Raw genomic sequence first — 19189 nt, forward strand, 5'->3', positions numbered from 1 at the left:
AAACACCCATCATCTATGATGTTAAATTACTGATTGCAAAAAACATGTATATGAAGCTGAAAGACTCCCACCATTCCTGAAAGAAAGAAAAGGGAAAGGATGTATATATGTGCCAATTCCACTTCCACTAGCTGTCCTGATTTGCCCGTTTAAAACCAATGAGGGAGCCTGCAAGGCGCAAAAGGAAGTCCGAGGTGGAGGGAGATTGACTCTGGGGAACATGCAACATACCCGAACCTTCCGGTTGATGACTTCCACTTACCGGTAAAATCTGCTCAGAAGCAGACAATGAGATACCCATATCACTGAAAACTTGTTGCTGGTTCAACCTACTCCCATTTTCCTGTTGAAGATTTGACACAGACATGGAAGTTGTGGATGTAAGGAGATGAGCAAGCCCATGCTGTGTACTTCTAATGTTCAGGTCATAAATGGAATGAGCCATGGAACTGGGAGGAGATCTAACTGCATTGCTCGAGAAGACAGTAGGAGTGCTGTGCCTTGCCAGAACTGGTGGAACAGGCACTACGTTTGAGGATGGGGGCCTCACCTCCACCGAGGAAAGAGGTAACAGGTTTCGGAATGGAGGTAAGTTGGCAGGGGAAGGGCCACTTCCTGAGGGTGAGGTCATGAATGGGCTCTGGGCAAAATGTTGTTGCTGCGGTACCGGAACAAACCATTGCCCAGTACTTGAACACGCACCTGGTAAAGTAACAACATGCATCAGCAACAGGGGGAAAAAAACAACACCTAACCAGTTTATTTGTTGTACATGTAGCATCTTCTTTTTTCTTTCTTCCTTTTTTTTCCTCTTTTGGGTAGTATTTGTTACAAAAATATTGTGACTAATGCAAAAGATAGCAGCGGAGTATGGAAAGCTAGACAGGACAATAAGTAACAACAGACACAAGACTTCATGCAGTTCACTTGGAATTGGGCTAGTGTATGTATCCAAAAAGATGCAAATGTGCAAATAATAATCCAATAGTATAAAAAAACTACGATCTTATCGAATATGATAATAATATCGTATGGTTATCCAGAGTTGGAAAGCCACATACAAAGATCATATAAACAGATGCTGAACTAAACTAAATTCGAGCATAATAATAGATATGAAAATAATATACTGGTAGATAGTAAAATATGGAATTAAGCACTTATTAGTATTTGAAATGTATAATATTTAGATTAGATTCTCTCAAAGAAAAATATTTAAATTAGAAAGATTCACATTTCAAATACTATCTACATAATGTTGAAATTTATGCCATGAAGGCATCATATTATGCCCTAAAGGTTTATTAGTGAACACCTGAGTCCATGTTCATTGCACATCTTGGGTACTGCATAGGAAGAGATATGAACATGTTTTTTCTTTTTTATACATGAAGCTTATAGCTACAAGTTGAGTTTCACAAACCAATCCATTGGTTTTGGGTTAAGTCTAATTCAAGCTACCAAGTATCAAACCTATGTCAACCAAGGGCAAATGCTGTTATCAACAAAGGGTATCGACCGAAACACTTTGACACAACCAGTATGCCCCTGGTATTGCTTATTTCAGCCTCTAAAATTAATTTTTTGCCTTTTACTTATATTTTATCATCTGAATATTACATTTGTGCAAGAGATATGGTCAAATAATCAATTTAAGTGCCCTAGTCGTGGTTTCGGATGTGTGTTAATGTTTATGTTTTGCATCTTTGTGACATAAGATCATATAACTTGGAACTGAAGTATGTTTAAACATTTATAATAAACAACTGAAATGCAATGAGATTAAACTAAAAATCATTGAATCAATAAATGTTATTAACTACTACCAAGATTCTAGATGAAATGGTCCACGGCCAGCACCGATTTGAAAGCAGTAAATTAAGAACATATTTGATACTAACTTTTGTTGGAATTCATCAACACTGTCATGAACATAGGAGTGGAGACATCAGTGAAGAGTTTCCCAGTGGAGTTGCCAGCATAAACTTCATAATAAGGGGGAGTACTGAGAGTCATTGCTCCATTGCCAAGATTAACTATGAATTGTTGTCAGGTTCAACACCAATGTCAAGTTTTCTTGTCGTGATCAGATGACGTGAAGATACGTGAACAGGTTGAGTTACTCATTGCTGTCAGCATCCCATTATAGTTGTCATAGGAGTCACTGAGCACAACTTTCAAGCTTGACTTGAGCAATTAGAATATGGTCATAGTCTTTTATCACCCTGAGAATTACATGTTGGGTCTGCTTAGAAGTGATGAACTTTTGGGTAAATGAACTCGGCATGGTTTCCCAGTAATGAGATATTTCCATGCCTCTAGTAAACAGTTTACCCTCTGTGTATGTGGGTTCGGTTTTTCCTTTTCTTGTTGGGGGTGGGGGTTCAGTATTTTGGTTGGGTGGTGTGCCTCGAGTTAGTGTGTGGTGTTTTTGGAAAGAGCAAGCACCATGCACAGTTATTAGGTTCTTCATATTTTGTAAATTTATTCGATAAAGTTCTTCCTCTCTAATTTTCTTTATCTCACTATTCTCACCTCAAGTATTTGGTGCATGTATTCAATGTACTTGGGCTGGCAGGCTATCCTATACACAAGGAACTGTGCTTTTCAGGAAACTGAAAAAAGAGAGGGGCGGGGAGAAGAAGTGATTTATCTGTCTAGAATTTTGTTCTAGACCAAAACTAGATGATCCTTGCTTCAATCCTACAGAAAATGGATTTGGACAGCACCTGGCTTCCCCATTAACTTGTTCCCACCTTCAAATGGTGGAAAACAAACTAAAAACCAACTAAAACATCATCCCAAGTAACACTGGGTGATACCACTAAGTTTAGTCCAATTCAAAGGTGATATGGGCTCAATCAGCCCTGCTCTGCATAATTCAGGCCAATATGGGTGGTTTGGCCCTGGTTTATCTGATTCCTTTGCATGCTAAGCCCCCCTATACCAGCTCACAGCCAATACAAGGCCGATGTGCCTGGCATTTCAATCCTTGCCTGAGTCACAAGGAACATTGGCCTAGTTCGCACTTGAAATGTCGCTCATAGCTTGGAGTGAGGTTAGCCATTTTAGCCAACGGCTGCACCAGGGCACGTCTATGAAAACTGGAAAGGCTATTTCTTTACTTATCAGCTAGGGTTGATTGCATTAACACACTGGTGTATTTCACATTGCATGGTCGATGCATGAATTTGTCTCATCAAACAGTTATTAAACAGACCAGAGTTGTAGAAGTTGTTATCAACGTTGTATGATTGTCCTTCCCAAGGACAATTTTTTTTTTCTTTGAGAAAATAAGGGCATAATATCTTGCACTGTGTCTAATACATTCACTCGGGGCCAAGGAAAAACTACTTCAATGAAGTGGGCTTCTGCTCAGCCCACTTACACCAAATCAAATGAGCCCTAAGTAAAAATATAGCTTCCATTGCATAAGTTGCATGTTTTCATCATATTAACCTTTTGCATCTTGCTCTTTAAGTATGTCTCAAAGTCCTTGATAGTTGATGCCACTTCTTCTTTGCCATTTTTCTGAAATAAGCCTTCTTTTTGTTATTTTTAATTTTTCCGAAAAAAGCTTTCTTTTCCTTGATCAATCCATTATTCCTGTACCTCATCAGTATGCCACCAAGTTTCTTTATATGCGAGTCCTATCACTTTAGACTTTCTAATATGGATAGTGTTAGGAAAAAGGATATAAATACTGCTATGTACTAGTTCATACTGGATTGTACTGGTAAGGTAGCAGTTACTTCTATCAGTATCATAAAGACGCATGATTTTCACCTCTTTTTTCTGTCTCAGCACTAAAAGCTGTGCACCTTGTTAGTATAGTACCATAGAATGGTCGAGATGAAGGAACTGCCACAAAATTTTGCTGCTGCTCAACTGGATAAAGAGGTTCAAGATCTTCTAACTAATAATACTTTTTATTCGTAGATTAGTACAGGATGCTATGGTTAAGGAGGATTGGCCCCTTTACATATTTCAGTTTCCTTGCACTCACCCAAGAACGCTTAACGGATAGAAACATTCCATTCCCTTCTACACATAGACGGTGGCTCAATGTACAAGGCTCCTGCATTGCGTAGTGTGAGGAGGGTTAGATGTATGCAGACTTACCCCCATGTATGGAAAGGTTATTTCTATGTTTTGAAGCCATGACCTCAAGGTCGAAATGGAGCAACCATACCATTGCGCTAAGGCTCACACTCACCACCCCTTCTACATATGAACTTCCTAAATTTCTCAATAAAACTATTGATGACATCTAGCACACAAAGTCACATCCATTATCCACTGAAATGAACTAAAAGAAACACCCAAAATCAGTTTTAAACTAACTTTCAAGAAAACTCAGAATGGGAGTATGGGACTGGGCTCTTCCCTTTGTTTTGTTGTTAATTCTAAAAGGCTCCTGGCTCCTGAAATACTTGTCTAGTAACTTCTAATATAGCTAACTGTCTAATCCGTCTCCCACTTATTTCACTCTAAAAACTTAATTTATATTGAAAAGATGCTACAATTTTCCTGTTTAAGTTTCATCATCTCATCTTTGACAATGCAGTGGCTTCAATTATTGTCCTCTTCCTCCTATTGCATCCATTCTAAAACTATTAGCCTATGTTGCGTGGTCACATGTCCCTTGGTATCACTATCCACTATTTGCATATTAAATCCTCTTCTAATTTTTTTAATAAAATCTGAGCAAGTGTGATCCACTTTTAAGAATGACTTAATATTCATCTTTGTACTTTTGCTAACACTGGATCATATGCTCATCTCTACTTAACAATAGTGAGCAACCATATTTTGACATTTTATACTTAGATTTGATTTATCATCCTGATACTCTCATAGGTAATGTGACTATCATTTTTTGCGCTATGTTTGCATGTGAATCCATGTATATATTAAAAAAATAATACTAGGCCTAATGTAGGTTAGCCATGTCTCTCATCTTCCAAAATTAGATATCATGTGTATGCTATATGTATATTTGTATCAAGGTTTTAAATACTAAAACCGAACTTGGTACCATGTTTTGCATCAGAACAACATGGTATCAGTAGGCACTAGTACCGATAGTAGTAATAAAACTGAAAGATTCTAAAAAATAATTAAAAAAAATCATCAATGCTGACCGGTATGACCAATGTATGGCCAACATGGAACTACTGATATGCACCAGTACGGGCCAGTATAGACAGGTACGGATGGTGTATATCAGTACAGCTACTTTGGTGTCTCAACACCCATACCGGTGCCAGTTTTGCACAAAAAGGTGCAGTACTGGTCATACCATCCCACTCTAGCAGTTTTTGAGACCACAATTTGCATGTAATAAATAATGAAGTGCACTTATATGAAAGAGAATTTTTGATAACATATTTAATTACCAATGTTTACATAAGAAAATGCATGAAATGAAAAACATAAGCATCTGCAGGAGTTTTTAATCCACTTGAGAGTTTTTTACAGCTCAGAACATAGATGAATGCTTGCTGGCAGATTTAATTTGCTATTCACAATGAAACTAGATATATGAAAGAGATTATGGTGGTGATTTTCATACCTTGATAAGCATTTCCAGCCTCCTCAAAGGTTTCATTAAATATCTCCCGAAATCCCCCAGCTAATTCTTGATGCTGGCTAACTTTAGTGTACATCATCTCAATGTCCTTTCTTCTCTTTACAAACTCTTTGTCAGTATCCTGAATTAGTGCATCGTACTTTCTTTTTAGATTATCTATCTCTTTTTTATATTCTAATTTAAGTTTAAGTTTCTGTCCAACAAAAAGCAGATAAACAGTCAAGATAACAGCTAGAGTAAAATCTGACAAAATGAACAGCCAAAGATTATTTGCAAAATAATGTCTTGCATGGTTACCTTTTCTTCATGCCTTTGGACAAATAAAGCCTTCAGTGCATATAATCTCTTCAACTCATGATGAAATATCTGGATATTAGGATCTAGTTGAGGCATGGATTGCATTATTGGGCAACTTAATGCAAAATGACTGCCTCTCTCTGGTTGACCACTGGTGGATCTGAGAAACTCAGTGTGTGCTCTGGCAGGAGGAATATCAGTAGTAGGAGGCATTGGATGGACAAAAGGGTGTGAGAATAAAAGATTGGAGTTCTCCCACTGTGCATCTGTGAATACAATGGGCTGTTGCATGGACACTTCTGTAAGTTGAGCAGAACAGTGTATTTGACCATCAGGCTCTAAGTCACTTCCTGCAGGTGCAGGTGTGTTTGGATGACCATGCACAGCTGAAGTCAAGCCAATAGATGGAGGCAGAGGCTGTGAGGATATGTGATTAGACTCTTCAAGTACAAGCCACTGTTGCATTGATGCTTCCGTAGGTTGAGCCGAACAAAGTACTTGATTGCAAGGAACTTGATCACTTCTGACAGATGAAGGTCTGCTTGCATGACCTTTCACAGCTAAAGCCAAGTCAACAGGTGGAGAACGAGGTTGTGAGGATATACAGTCAGACTGTTTCAGCTGTGCAGCTGTGGCTACAACTGGCGGTTGCATTGATACTTCGGTTAGTTGAGCAGAACAATGTATCCGATTGCAAGCGCTCCCTACAGAGGCAGGTGAGCTTCCATCACCTTGCATAACAGAAGCTAAGCCAACAGATAAAGGAAGCCCCAGCGAAATGGGATTTGGGACTGTTGAAACGTTGAATGTTTTGTCATTTTTTTGAAATCCTGTATCAACTGAACTTAATGCAGAAGCCACATTATTTGGGAAAGAACTTGAGCCTTGGTCACCTCCCACTCTAGGTACAGCAGACCTCTCCTGTTCACTGATGGAGGGCACCTGCTCAGGCACAACAATGATTAGAACTCATTTTCCAGCCACCTCTCTAATATAAAACCAACAGGATCATTATCTTTGTTATGTAATATAAGGCTGTCATACAGATAATGATCATTACAATAAGGATGGAGTTCAAATAAATCAGTTCGAATTGTAGTTCTAGTTAGTCTTATAAAGAATTTGTCATTCCGATTACAGGCATATAATTTCAGAAATGAAATATGTCATGACAGAATAGCCAGTAATGTCTGCATCAGGAATTATCATGGAAGCATAAAATATATAATACTATCGTAAAGTTCAAGGACTAAATGTAGTACAAAGCAACTCTGTGGCGTAATGCATGAGGCAGAGACAAAAAAAATTTCAAGCAGAAATGGGATATAAGTTTTTTTTATCAAACTGTGCTATGATATTTTGAGAAATAGACAATCAAACTGATAACATATAGCAGTATGAATCAATGTGCTAACAAGTATAAAATGCTAAAAAGTGATTTAAGTTTCTAATCAAGTTTTGTTTACAATTATTCTTATCATAGGCAACCTCCATTAACTACAATTTCCTTTTTCTTCCCCGCAACCTCAATCTTTTGATTTGTTATGTCCTTTCTTGCCTTAAACATCCACAAAAATCCTCCCAGTTCCTATATTAATTGTACTTCAGTCTTCCTTGCACATGATCCTATCAATTCATTTATTCAGCATCACCGTATCTTCCATTTCTGCAACCAGTGTTTCAAGAATCCGGTACCGAACCCCATATCTCTTGGATACCAGGTCTGTGTGGGTAATGACACACTAAAACTTCCATTTTTCCATCCCTCTTTTTTTTGTTTCATTGGTTTCTTCTATTGTTCCACAGATTTTCGGCATAGCTTTTCCTAGTTTTAGTTGTTTCTTTAGGATTCTAGGCCCTAAAACATCTTTAAAAAAAATAAAAAAAAACCAAAATCTAGGGTTGGTTGGGATGCAATTTGGTATGATTTCATTTAAAAGGAAAGAAACATGATTTTGGCATGGACATGTAGATCCATTCTAGATCTACATCATATCAAGAAATCATGCCAAAGAAAAAACTTTGGCATGATTTCTCTGTTTTTTTTTTTTTTTTGACAAAAAATAAGGGCGGCAAAAAAAGGGGAAGTGAGAATGCTTTACCTTCCTAGAAGCTTCTCCCATGGTGATTTGCACTAAGGGCGGCAATTCCAAGGGGAAAAGGAAAACAGAGTTTCCATCCTCATTCACTCTCTATCCTATTCAACACTTGGATAAAAAGGTCAAAAAGGGTACTAAAACTTTTTCCACTCGGTACTGGGTAGAACAGGCAAGTGCCAGTAGTACCGCTTGGTACTTGCTGATACTGAGTAGTACAGACTAGTTTTACCCGGTTTGCCTAGGAACTGAGTTCCAAACCTATTTTTTGCACCGATTTCACTTGTTCGGTGCAACCCCATACCTCCCAATTTGGTCCAATTCTTCGGGGGCTAGGTGCAGCTCTAAACTTCCACTAATGTACTTATCTATATCCAATCCTTCTTACTTTACTATGGATTCATCACACCTCATTTTTGAACTCTTTATACTACCTTTATTGCTGAAATAGCAAATGGGGACATTTGATGCATGTTTAAGGGGAAAAAGAAACAAAATGCAGAACTAAAAAAATATAAGAGGATCAACAAGAAACAAGAAATAAAAAATTACAGAACATTATAAACTAATGAAAGTAAAAGAAAATGAAATACAATATAAAAAAATAAATAGAAAATATGAAACAAGAAACTAAAACTACATAACTAATTTTTTTTTAAAAATAAAACAGAACAAACAATACATAAAATACTTAATAAAAATATAACAACCTAACATCAATAAAAATCACAGCTAGAAATGTTAAAAATGAAAGTAGAAAAGAGTGTGGGGGAGGGAAAGTTAGAGACACACAAACTCAAGGGCATACACAAACACAGAGATGGGTGGAAGTCAGACTAAAATGGAGCATTTATAGCACCATTAGAGAATCCACTAAAAAGGTAATTAACATGAGAAAGTAAGGATAAAACACTTAAGAGGAGATTACCGAGAATTTGGAGAAGAAAATTAGGCAAGTATTAGATGGACCCAAAGGTGAAGGTGGAGTGACAGGTGAGAGAGTTCGAATATGTAGTAGATGTGGAAAGAATGAGAGAGTTAAGTAGGCTCTAGAATCTAATATGAGAGAGAGAGAGAGATTAGGTTCAAATTTAGGTTGAAGGCCGACAACCACGAATTATTAGGAAGGTCTCAAATTGAGTTAAGGGCTCGGAATAAGGATTGGGGATCACATTATGGATTTTAGGGTACTTTAGGAATAAAATTGACACACAAGCATACCAAGGATATCCTTGATATTTAAAACTATCTTATTCTAAATAGCATAGGACCATAGGAAGTACAACATATATTGCTTTTTCACCATTTGTTACTCTTACATACATTAATTCTCATTTTTCATGACCTCATGGTTGTTCATTCTGCATCTCCTTATATTATATTAGTGCAACTCTCCAACTTATGCAATGTCCCATTTACGGCTTTATTTATTTTTTACTTCATCCCTGAAGACATATTATGAGCATAAACATTCTGCAGCACTTAAGTATTTAAAGTGTATTACTATTTACGAAAAAATTTACTAAGTTGGACTTGCATGTTGCAATCACATAACACTTCCTCTTTATTCCCGAGATTAATTCTTCCAAAAAACTTCTTGTCTCTCTCTATTTAACAGAGTAGACCCAAGAAAATTATTATTCTCAAGGTCATCAACCTGAGCTACATTTTCATTCCCAGACCCATTAAACCTAATATACCTAAAACTATTTAAGCAAACTTTTGAACAAAGAACTTGGGGCACCTACCTACAAAGTGTTGTCCATGAGAATACACGTCTAATTTGATGAAAAAAAGAAAAGAAAAGAAAACTTTACACTTTGATTGTGCAATATATATCTAGCTTTGACTTTCGATCCTAGTGAGGAAGGTAACTTGTGTATTTAATTGCAAATGGAGCTTTATTATTTTCTCATGGTACTTATAAAATCATGAATTCAATCATTTTGGATAAGTAAATTGTTTCCTAATATGAAATATTCAATAAGTATGATGCTGAGTTCATAGCAAAAATAACAATGCACATAAATGATGGACGGCATTTAAATAGTATAATGAAGGGAATAAATGCTATCCCATGTGATTTTCTATAATACCAAGCCCATATACTTAGTACTTATCAATGACAACCAAGCTGGCATGGTACCAAGGCAAGTTTACACTAGTTAGGATTCAGACGTGGGATGAAGGTTTCCTTCTAACAAACAACAAGCCCTGGTTCTAACTATGGTTTCTAGACCTTGGAAAGATTTGAGAAGCCTTCATCTCAAACTGAATAGAAAAGGGAATCTGGTTTTTTTTTTCAAACTTTTAATATGCTCAATAATGAAAGAAGCAAGCTTACATAAAATGTAGAGTTTTAAGGTAAAAGATGAAACTAAGCTATGGTACCTACTAGTAAATCAACAGTACTATAGCACTTCGTCGATGCTCAAAATCCACCAAGATATTTAAAAGTCACTCAAAGCTCCTTGGAATCTACAAACTGGCCATCAAATGATCACCAAACTCCACCGATGTTGCTCTGGAATCCACCAAAGCATGCAAAATTCACCATGCAGAAAAAGAAACACTAAAAAATACATTCAAGATAAGAATTATTTCATTGATGTCTGATTTGAGTAATATAAGAGGGATATTCATGGCATTCAAGGGCCCCTTATATCAGTAGGACTTGAATCCATGCTATTAAAGGACTTTGTTGATGTTCAAAACCCACCAAGGTCTTTAAAAGTGGCTCACAACTCCTTGGAATTATCAACTGGCCATTGAACGATCACCGTCCTCCACCAAGGTTTCTTTAAAATCCACCAAAGCATGCAAAGTCTGCTATGTAGAAAAAGAAACACTAAAAGTGCACTCAAGAGAAGAATGCTTTCATTGATGTGTGATTTGAGTAATATAAGCGTGATATTCGTCATGTTCAAGGGCCCCTATATCATAGGACTCGTGGTTCCTCTATTTACTTTCCAAACATCGAAATACTATAAAAGGATATCAAACTAAGCAAAATGATCGCTATAGCAGTTTGGGCATTTTGACAACAGATTTTGAATTAGTAAATGCTTCACAACTATCCTAAACCTAAAATAACTCAAAAATGGCTTTTTGACCTTTGATATTTGATGGCAACTTTTTGTTATCTTATACCAGGAATGTAGAACATGCACCATTAGAAACAGGTGGCCTGAAAATGCTGCAATATTTCAGTCATAACTCCTCCATCTGCTCCAATCAAGGTGATTTAAGAACTATCATAGAACTAACTTGGTGCAATAGGCAATGAAAAGAAAAGATGGTTTAAGGTCGAATGCTAACTATCAAGGTTTGCAAAACTGATAACCAGAATTGTATCAATCAGTGTCCGCTGAGCCGACCGAACCGGTGTACCGGTGGGCTCCGGTACCGGATCGGCACCAGTTGGAACCGGTGCCGAACCGGAACCACAAAAAAAGAAAAGGCCGACGCGCGCACGCAGACGCGTTTTAGCCACAGAAGACATTAAATGCCACTTTGTGGCATTAATTGCCCACGCAGCCCCGTGTGGGCTCGGGCTCGCGCTCGCGCGGGGTGCCGCGTGGGCTCGCTGCCCCGCGCGAGGAATCGTGCGGGAGCGAGGTTCCCTACATGTGGAATTGTGCGCGGGCACGAGCGATTCCCCGCCACGCTCGCGCGGGTGCGCTACCCCGCGCGCGGAAAGATTTTATTTTCTTTTCTTTTCTTTTTTCCGTCCCTTCTTCTTCCTCCTTTCCGAGCTCTCTCCTCCTCTCCTTTCTTCCCCTCTCTCCTCCTCTCTTCTCCTCTCTTTCCCCCCTTCTCCTGCAAGCAAGGAAAGAACCGTTGGAAGGGCCGCGCGCATGTCGGGGTGCTCGAGAGGGGGTCAGCCCGAGGTACGCTGAACCGTCTTCTTCTTCTTCTCCTCTTTCTCTTCTTCTTCCTCTTCTTTCCTCTTCTTTCTTCCTCTTCTCCTCTCTCTTCTTTCTTCTTCCCCGCTCGATTTCAGCCCCAACAGTTTTATGTGGTTGTACCGTACCGGTGGGGGTCGGTACCGATATGGTACGTGTTGAACCAGCTGGTACGGGCCGGTTCAGCAGACCATGGTATTAATATATTACCAATTCGGTATAATGCAGTATGTACCCTATACCGAGATAGGCTTTCAATACTTTTTCTCACTCCCAGCCACGATACCTTCCGAAATCGGGCGGTATGGGGTAGTTCCTCTAAGTTTAAAGTCGTACGGACTGGTCCAGCTCATATACTAAACTGAACCTCAGTGTCGTATTGGTATCTTACCAATATGATATGGTACAATTGGTACAAGACGGTACGAGTTCGTATGGTAGGCCTTGCTAACTATGTTGTTTCTAGTAAAGCCTTTTTTTGGACTAATATGCATCGTACTAATCTTTGGATGGTAACATGATCGATGATGCACCATCCTAAAACAATTACTGAAGTTAAGTTCATGGATACCTGAGTTACATGTCTAACATATGATAATCTAAAATTTGTCATCGTGTGGGCTTGGTCGCCTTATGGCGCTCGGACTGCATCCAAAGGGTCAACTTGGTGTCAAATGATCAGTCCATGGGGTGTCATATCGTGTTCCATGGTTTCCTTAAGTTGCACCATCTGTCGTGCACATTTCCTATTACTGAAGAGTGATTGAGCCTACACATTGGCGAAGTGAACCGTTCCATGATGAGACATGCTTTTATATCAACTGATATGAAGGACCATAAGATGCTACATACATTTATGATGTGGTTCAAGTTCGTCGGCTTTATTAAGCGAAACAAGCAGTTCTAAATGTTCTATATGAAAAATTCAAACCATCTCGGTTTTGGACCCCATACCAATACCATCCTATTACTGTGTCGGTATGCTCGGTATAAGGCCGGTTCAGCGTAATGACACTCATTACATCTTCCATACTGCATATCGATTCAATACCTCTATGGTATAGTATGGTCGGTATGCACTGGTACCAACCGATACAGCAAGTCATGCTATAAACCATGCTGAATATTACTTAATGAAGTTACGAAAAACTTACAAAAGTAACTATTTTAAATCTTAAAATGATCAATGCAATATTTTCCCCTAATAAGGTGAACGAATTAAAAAGGACATGCCTCCTAACATGAGTGGAAAACTAATGCCATATCTTGTTAAAGCAGTTCATCCTTCTTTGAACTGACTTTCCTTTTAGACACTTGAACGGAAGAAAAGCAATAGATGTAGTAATGTAATGACCCACTACAAGAATTAGCTTGTTGTAAAACCATAGGAGCTGGATTCCTTCCGATATTTAAGCTTTTACTAAGAATATATGTAGGTACAATCAAGGGATCTAGCCCTCCAAATTCCATTTTCAAAACCTAAGGAGATGTACTAAAGTAATAACATATTAGAGGACCTCTCGCTTTTTGAAAGACCATGGAGAGTTGGGATCTCTTCCTTTTACTAGGAATGTCTGTTGGAAGAATAAAGGAATCTAGTTTTCCAATTTATTAGGGTTTTTGAGGAAACTTGAGAGTGAATTAATGGGCTGTCAAGAGGCCAAAAGTATTCTTTATGGGGGCAAAAGCCAGAAAAAAAAAAAAAAAATCAAGCAAGTGAACTTTCACGAGTAACATGTGAAGTAATGTGTGGTAAACATATATATGAAATTATATCTCTAATTCATCAAATTTAACGTAGATCAACCATTGAGGGTTTGCTCAATAGATAACAAAAGCATGATGTAGTGGTTCTTTCTAAGAAAGTCCAAAATAAGATGTGGTTAAGTGAAAGAATGGCAGCATGAACAACTAACAATTAATCTCGATGAACTTCATGCGCTCACAAAAACTAACTTTCAATAATCTTAATCACATTATATTACCTCACATGGTTTGTGAGTATTGATCCATGATGGTCAGCATGTATCCTACTCGATGTTCGTGACTATTAACTAACCACTAGACTCTAAAATCTTAATTATCGGGGAAGGTGTCAAGATAAGAATGACTCTAAAATGCTGCCCCCCCCCCCCCCCCCCCCTCCCCCCCCCCCCTCCCAAAAAAAAAAAAAAAAACAATGTGCAGCCCGGATCATGCATGTGAGAGCATGAAGAAGTCTAGAATGACTCAACATAAGACCAATTCAAAAGCAACTCAACCAGGAACAAGTCAAGGGAAGAAAAGATAATAAATGGGTACAACTGGCTTTGATGGGGATTTTAAATACATGACCTTTGGATCCGATACCATGTTAACTAACCACTAAGCTGTTAAGGAAGGGGTCAACAATGAATATTAGGCCTTAGTAATGTCTAGACAGAAACCACCAAGGCCAATGGGCTGAAACCCAATATCCAGGTACTTTAAAGCCAAAGAGAGTTTAACCATACTCTTGTAGATTAGTTAATTCACAGCAGTCAGCAGATCAAAACTACAGATTATTTTGATGTCATGTTTAGTACCCTGTGAACAGCTCAGAATCACAGTGCAGCTAGTACCCTTTTTATTGAGAGGAGCAACACATGCAAAAATTTGGATATTCATGTTCAGGCATACCCGCATAACCTACTTGTCCCCTACTTATGGTTGGACACTAAAGCCTGGAGCTTCAGATTCAAAACACCTGTAATTCAGGTGAGCTTTCAAGAGAAACTAGTAAAATTAACGAGTCAGCAATGTCTTGAAAAGCTTATGAATAGTAAATTCCAACTTCAGTTTGAGATAGTTTGAGTTTTACAGTAGATTATTCTTTATATACATATTTTTCTTTGGTTTGGTTTCATGAATGTAACCTTGATGAAAATTTCAGCTGCACCATGACTGCTTAAGTTTTTTGATGTACATGACGGCTTCAAGTCGGATGATAAAGGATGAAAATAAAATATTTAAGGTAGACTAGATCGCTTATATATGCACTAATTACACAAAATTTTCATTTCTAAACACCTAAATTATGCTTTTGCTTGTAGATCAGTTTCATTTTCTAAATGAAAGACCAATTTGTAATTGGCTCAAGCTGCTTTCTTCAACTTGCCCTTCAGCTGTAAGAAAGGTCATCAATTGCAAACAGTCCAAATGCCAATAATATCAAATAATTAAAAGAAACAGAGTAGGCATATGTAAACAAGATTTGATAAAAAAAGTTGGACAGACAACCTGATTACACAATACAGTTCTGGCACCTTCAGAACTTTTCAATGCATGGGCAAAAGAAAGAATCTCTGTCTTATCTTGCTTAGTAGGATCTGTCAAGCAAACAACACTGGAACCTGTACCTCCATCTTGCTTGCTGGAAGCAGTTGCTGCAATCCCCGGATCAGTCCCTCCTTCATCAAACTTAGTACACACTGCATTGATTTTATTGGAAGCTTGGTCTTCGGTTTCTAGAGGCATATTCTCTGCCCTGCCATGCTGATTTAGTGGTAAAACACTAGGAGATGGTCTACTCAGTTCACAAGATTCCACAACATTTGTGCAACTGGACGCAGAATCAGTAGATCTATCAGTCAGTTCAGTAGATTCTACTGGCCTAGTTGTCAGATCTGAAGAAGAACCAGCCACTGCTTTATTATTCCCTGAACCATCATGAGCTCCATAATGTTTGCTCAATTTGAATTTCTCCAGCTTGAATCCAGTACTTGACAGTGGAATCTCATAAAAAGATTCTTCAAGAATACCAGCTTTAGCCTCTTCCAACCAGCAATCTTTCATCTGCTTCTCCTTATTCCTAGCCTCAATCTGCATAACCATTAGTTTCTTCCGTTGGCCCCACATATGCTTTTCAAATTCATCCATTCTTTTTGAAAATTCTTCATTTAGTAATTTTATTCTATATTCTCGAACTGAAGGGCCAATATGGATAGCATGAAAATCCCAATTTTTCATTTTAACCAATTCCATCTGTTGTTCACCTTTCAAAGTTTTGAACTCTCGGAGTTCTTCATTTTGCTTTAAGAGGAGTGTTCTTAACCTTATTGAATAAATTTCATCAATCAAATCAATCTGTTTCTTCAAGATCTCATCCTTCAATGACCTAATTTGCTGGTGAAGCTTTGCAGACAGAGGTTCAAGAACGGGAGTCTCATCCTGCTCCACCAAATTTGCTTGTTGGGAGGATATACGACCAACAGGACTCACTCTGATCTCTACTTTCTCCACTTCATCATCTAGCAGTGTTAAATCTGGACTGGTTTCATGCAAGAAGTCTTCAGTACCATCATTTCTAGGCACAGATGACTGGCCCACTCTGACACCAGCTTCTCCTATCTCTTGCTTGTCGGATGATGAAACTTCTAAACTAGCTTCATGGTTTTCAAGAGCATTCTGTCCTGCCTCAGATGATAGACCCTCCCTGATCTCACCTTCTTCCAGCTCTTCATCAACATATGACATTTTTGTCCAGCCTGGCATCAATGGTTCATCCTCTCTGATCTCACCTTCTTCCAGCTCTTCATCAACATATGACATTTTTGTCCAGCCTGGCATCAATGGTTCATCCTCTCTGATTTCACCTTCTTCCAGCTCTTCATCAACAAATGACATTTTTGTCCAGCCTGTTATCAATGGTTCATCCCCTCTGATTTCACCTTCTTCCAGTTCTTCCTCATCAAATAATGCTGCTTTCGAACTTGCTTCACTCACGGGGACTTTAGAAACATCTTTTTCAGGAAAAGATGGCCGAGCCTCTCCAATATCCGGTTTCTCCATTTTGTGATGTTTAGACGATTGGCTTCCCTGGGCTTCCTCCATGCCTCAGACCTTTCCCCTCCCCTATTTTTATCAGTTAATCGCAGACAGAGCCCAACAAAATCTAGGGAAAATTCAAAGAAACACATATAACTCAAATGGGCATTCATAAATGTACAGAAAAACTAAAAGAAAATAGATAGAAAATATTCAATACAACCATATACTAGTGCATGCAAACACAAGCATGACCAAGGAAGCAACAACACTGACAGTAAGATCAAGAGATAACATATTTAATAATTGATGTGCATCGAACGAATAAACTAGATTAATTTTTTTATAAGTGATTCACCAATTAATCAAATCAATTTGGGATGGGGGCATCTAATCACTGACGAGAAAGAAAAGATTCTACGAAGTTTTGAATTTCCACAAAACTTGCACCCGCTACATAGGACCAAACTCTACAGAAGAAAGAAGAAAAATCTAAACTTCTCGGAAACATCAAAAACATTCCACATCATTGGTGTACACGAATCACACGAAGAACAACTCCGCATGACAGGTGTACACATCTCAGAAAACAAGTCTTGCCGTTCCATTTCTCCACCAAGAGAATCCCAGAGTTCGCCATAACAACACCAAACCAAAGAAATCCCCCGAAAAACTGAACAAGAAACCAAATCAAACCACGAAAAATCAGTAAAACGTTAGAATCGAGAAGCAGGGCAACTCACCTACATCGCTGCAACCAGAAATTTTCTCAAAGTGGACCCAAAATCCGTATACTCTCGAGTTTTTTAGAGAAACCCTAGATCGAAAAATAGCTCGAAGGATCACTATGGAAGAGATGTCGGTGCATAAAGAACACCACGAACGCACAAAAGACTGACTGAAGGAAGAAAAAATAGGAGAAAAAAACCATAAAATGGTAGCATAAAACAGGGACATTGGATCAAATTGGTATGAGAAAGGGGGTTCTTACGATGGAACAACGAGTTGTTGAGACTTCGGCCAATTCGACGACAGACGCAGAGAGAGAGAAGGGGAGTGGAAAGCAGAGTAATTCGAAGGGGCAACAGGAGGAGTGAGGGGACGTGCAAATTAGAGGACTTGTAGCAAAGCGAAGTTACTAAACTACCCTTGGTTTTGCAAAAGCCGCTAATGCGGCATACCTTTTCGGGCACGTGTGCGTAGGAAGCCGGGAGACACGAGCCTCGGCACGCAGGCTGAATCATGAGATTACCAAAATAGCCTCGACTTATAACGGGTGAATTTTTAATGACGTAATGACAAACGGTTTGAAGCCATGGCGTCCAAAAACAGATTTCCCCTTCTGGTAAAAACGGCATGTAAAGTGATGCATCGCCTCTGGACGGCGAACTGCATGTGAAATCTTGCATGGTTAGATATTACCATAATCACTTAGTATAAGGTGGCTTTGACCCATATTAATTATTAAATTTTAAAAAATAATAATTAATGATCTGTAATATGTTACATATTTACCTATTTACCTTTTGTTACCTTATTTACCTTATCTAAACTGGAAAGAATTAATGTAAGTTGAGTCCTTGGGAGACAAAGAAAAAGAAAAAAAAACATTTCCATGAAGCCTCAAATATCATACCAAAACTTAGTTGGCATGTCCATGATGATGCTAGGAGAATGGCTTATTTGATAAAGTTGATGCGGTTTACCGAGAATGACCGTAAGATTAATCAATCTCCTTGTTGTATGGCATGCCAATCGTAAATGAAAAAAAAAAAACAGTGTTAGAATTGATCCTCATAGCATATTTTTGGATGTTTTATGCATGTGTATACCCAAAAAAAAGAGAAATGAGGGAGTTATGGGGAAAGTGTACTTATGAAACACTACGTATTTTGAGTATGCGGGTTCCATTGGATTGTAGTATTGGAGTCCCGTTTCACATCTTTAATTAATTCTAAAAGTTTCCGTTCCGTTACATATAGCAGGTGAATAAATTTTTTGTAACGGGCTCCATCTCCACCTCTCTCTCTCTCTCTCTCTCTCTCTCTCTCTAATTAAATACTTTGACCAACCCATGACGTACAAATATTTTGTTCCGTTCTTCCTTCGCATTTTTATGCTTTGCCTTCACACAGTGTCCTTCGCATTGTTTGGGAAACCAGATTTTCTGAATTTTAAAATACTCCATCATGATCTTACTTATCAACTTTTTCTTAAATAATCTTGACGATTTTGTTACCAGAACAACCATCTATTTTATAGTTAAAGTCTACCTGTATGATCAAAAATAATATGAATGACCATCATTTCTTATAAATGGTTTATTATTAGTTTTCTATTATTAACTTTTTCTTTATTCTAGTTTATGATTTTTAAATTTTAGTATTTTATATATATTTGTTTAAAGAGAAAAAGATATCCATCTGCATTTACCAACAACAAAAGCTATGTAAGCAATTTCGTCAAAGAATCAAGAAACCAAAGGACAAATAACTACAGTAAGTGGGGTAGCA

At 38.1% G+C, this 19189-nt stretch overlaps 1 protein-coding gene across 4 annotated transcripts; it reads right to left on the reverse strand.

Annotated features, from left to right (window-relative positions):
• Positions 1 to 17753, reverse strand: LOC103708431. Of its 4 annotated transcripts, XM_039116491.1 has the most exons (6): positions 17668 to 17753; positions 16430 to 16803; positions 15150 to 16354; positions 5891 to 6832; positions 5576 to 5786; positions 1 to 702 (listed from the first exon to the last, which is right to left on the reverse strand). In XM_039116491.1, exons 2-6 carry the CDS (start codon positions 16740 to 16742, stop codon positions 128 to 130), a joined length of 3246 nt encoding a protein of 1081 aa, XP_038972419.1. In that variant the 5' UTR covers positions 16743 to 16803; positions 17668 to 17753; the 3' UTR covers positions 1 to 127. The 4 variants fall into 4 exon arrangements, with proteins under 4 accessions (XP_038972419.1, XP_038972417.1, XP_038972414.1 ...); XM_039116489.1 differs by having other exon boundaries at positions 5576 to 5714; positions 15150 to 16803; XM_039116486.1 differs by having other exon boundaries at positions 15150 to 16803.
• Between the last annotated feature and the right edge of the window lie 1436 nt (positions 17754 to 19189).

This window comes from Phoenix dactylifera, chromosome 2 (assembly GCF_009389715.1).
Source record: "Phoenix dactylifera cultivar Barhee BC4 chromosome 2, palm_55x_up_171113_PBpolish2nd_filt_p, whole genome shotgun sequence".
NCBI lineage: Eukaryota > Viridiplantae > Streptophyta > Magnoliopsida > Arecales > Arecaceae > Phoenix > Phoenix dactylifera.

Excerpts from the sequence above, each read along its gene's own strand:
- LOC103708431 (XM_039116486.1), bottom strand. The coding sequence starts at position 16,742 with ATGGAGGAAGCCCAGGGAAGCCAATCGTCTAAACATCACAAAATGGAG. Across the intron at positions 6,833-15,149 it reads GAACTGTATTGTGTAATCAG|GTGCCCTCCATCAGTGAACA; the intron begins GTTGTCTGTCCA and ends GTGCCTGAGCAG. Across the intron at positions 703-5,575 it reads GGCTGGAAATGCTTATCAAG|GTGCGTGTTCAAGTACTGGG; the intron begins GTATGAAAATCA and ends TTACTTTACCAG.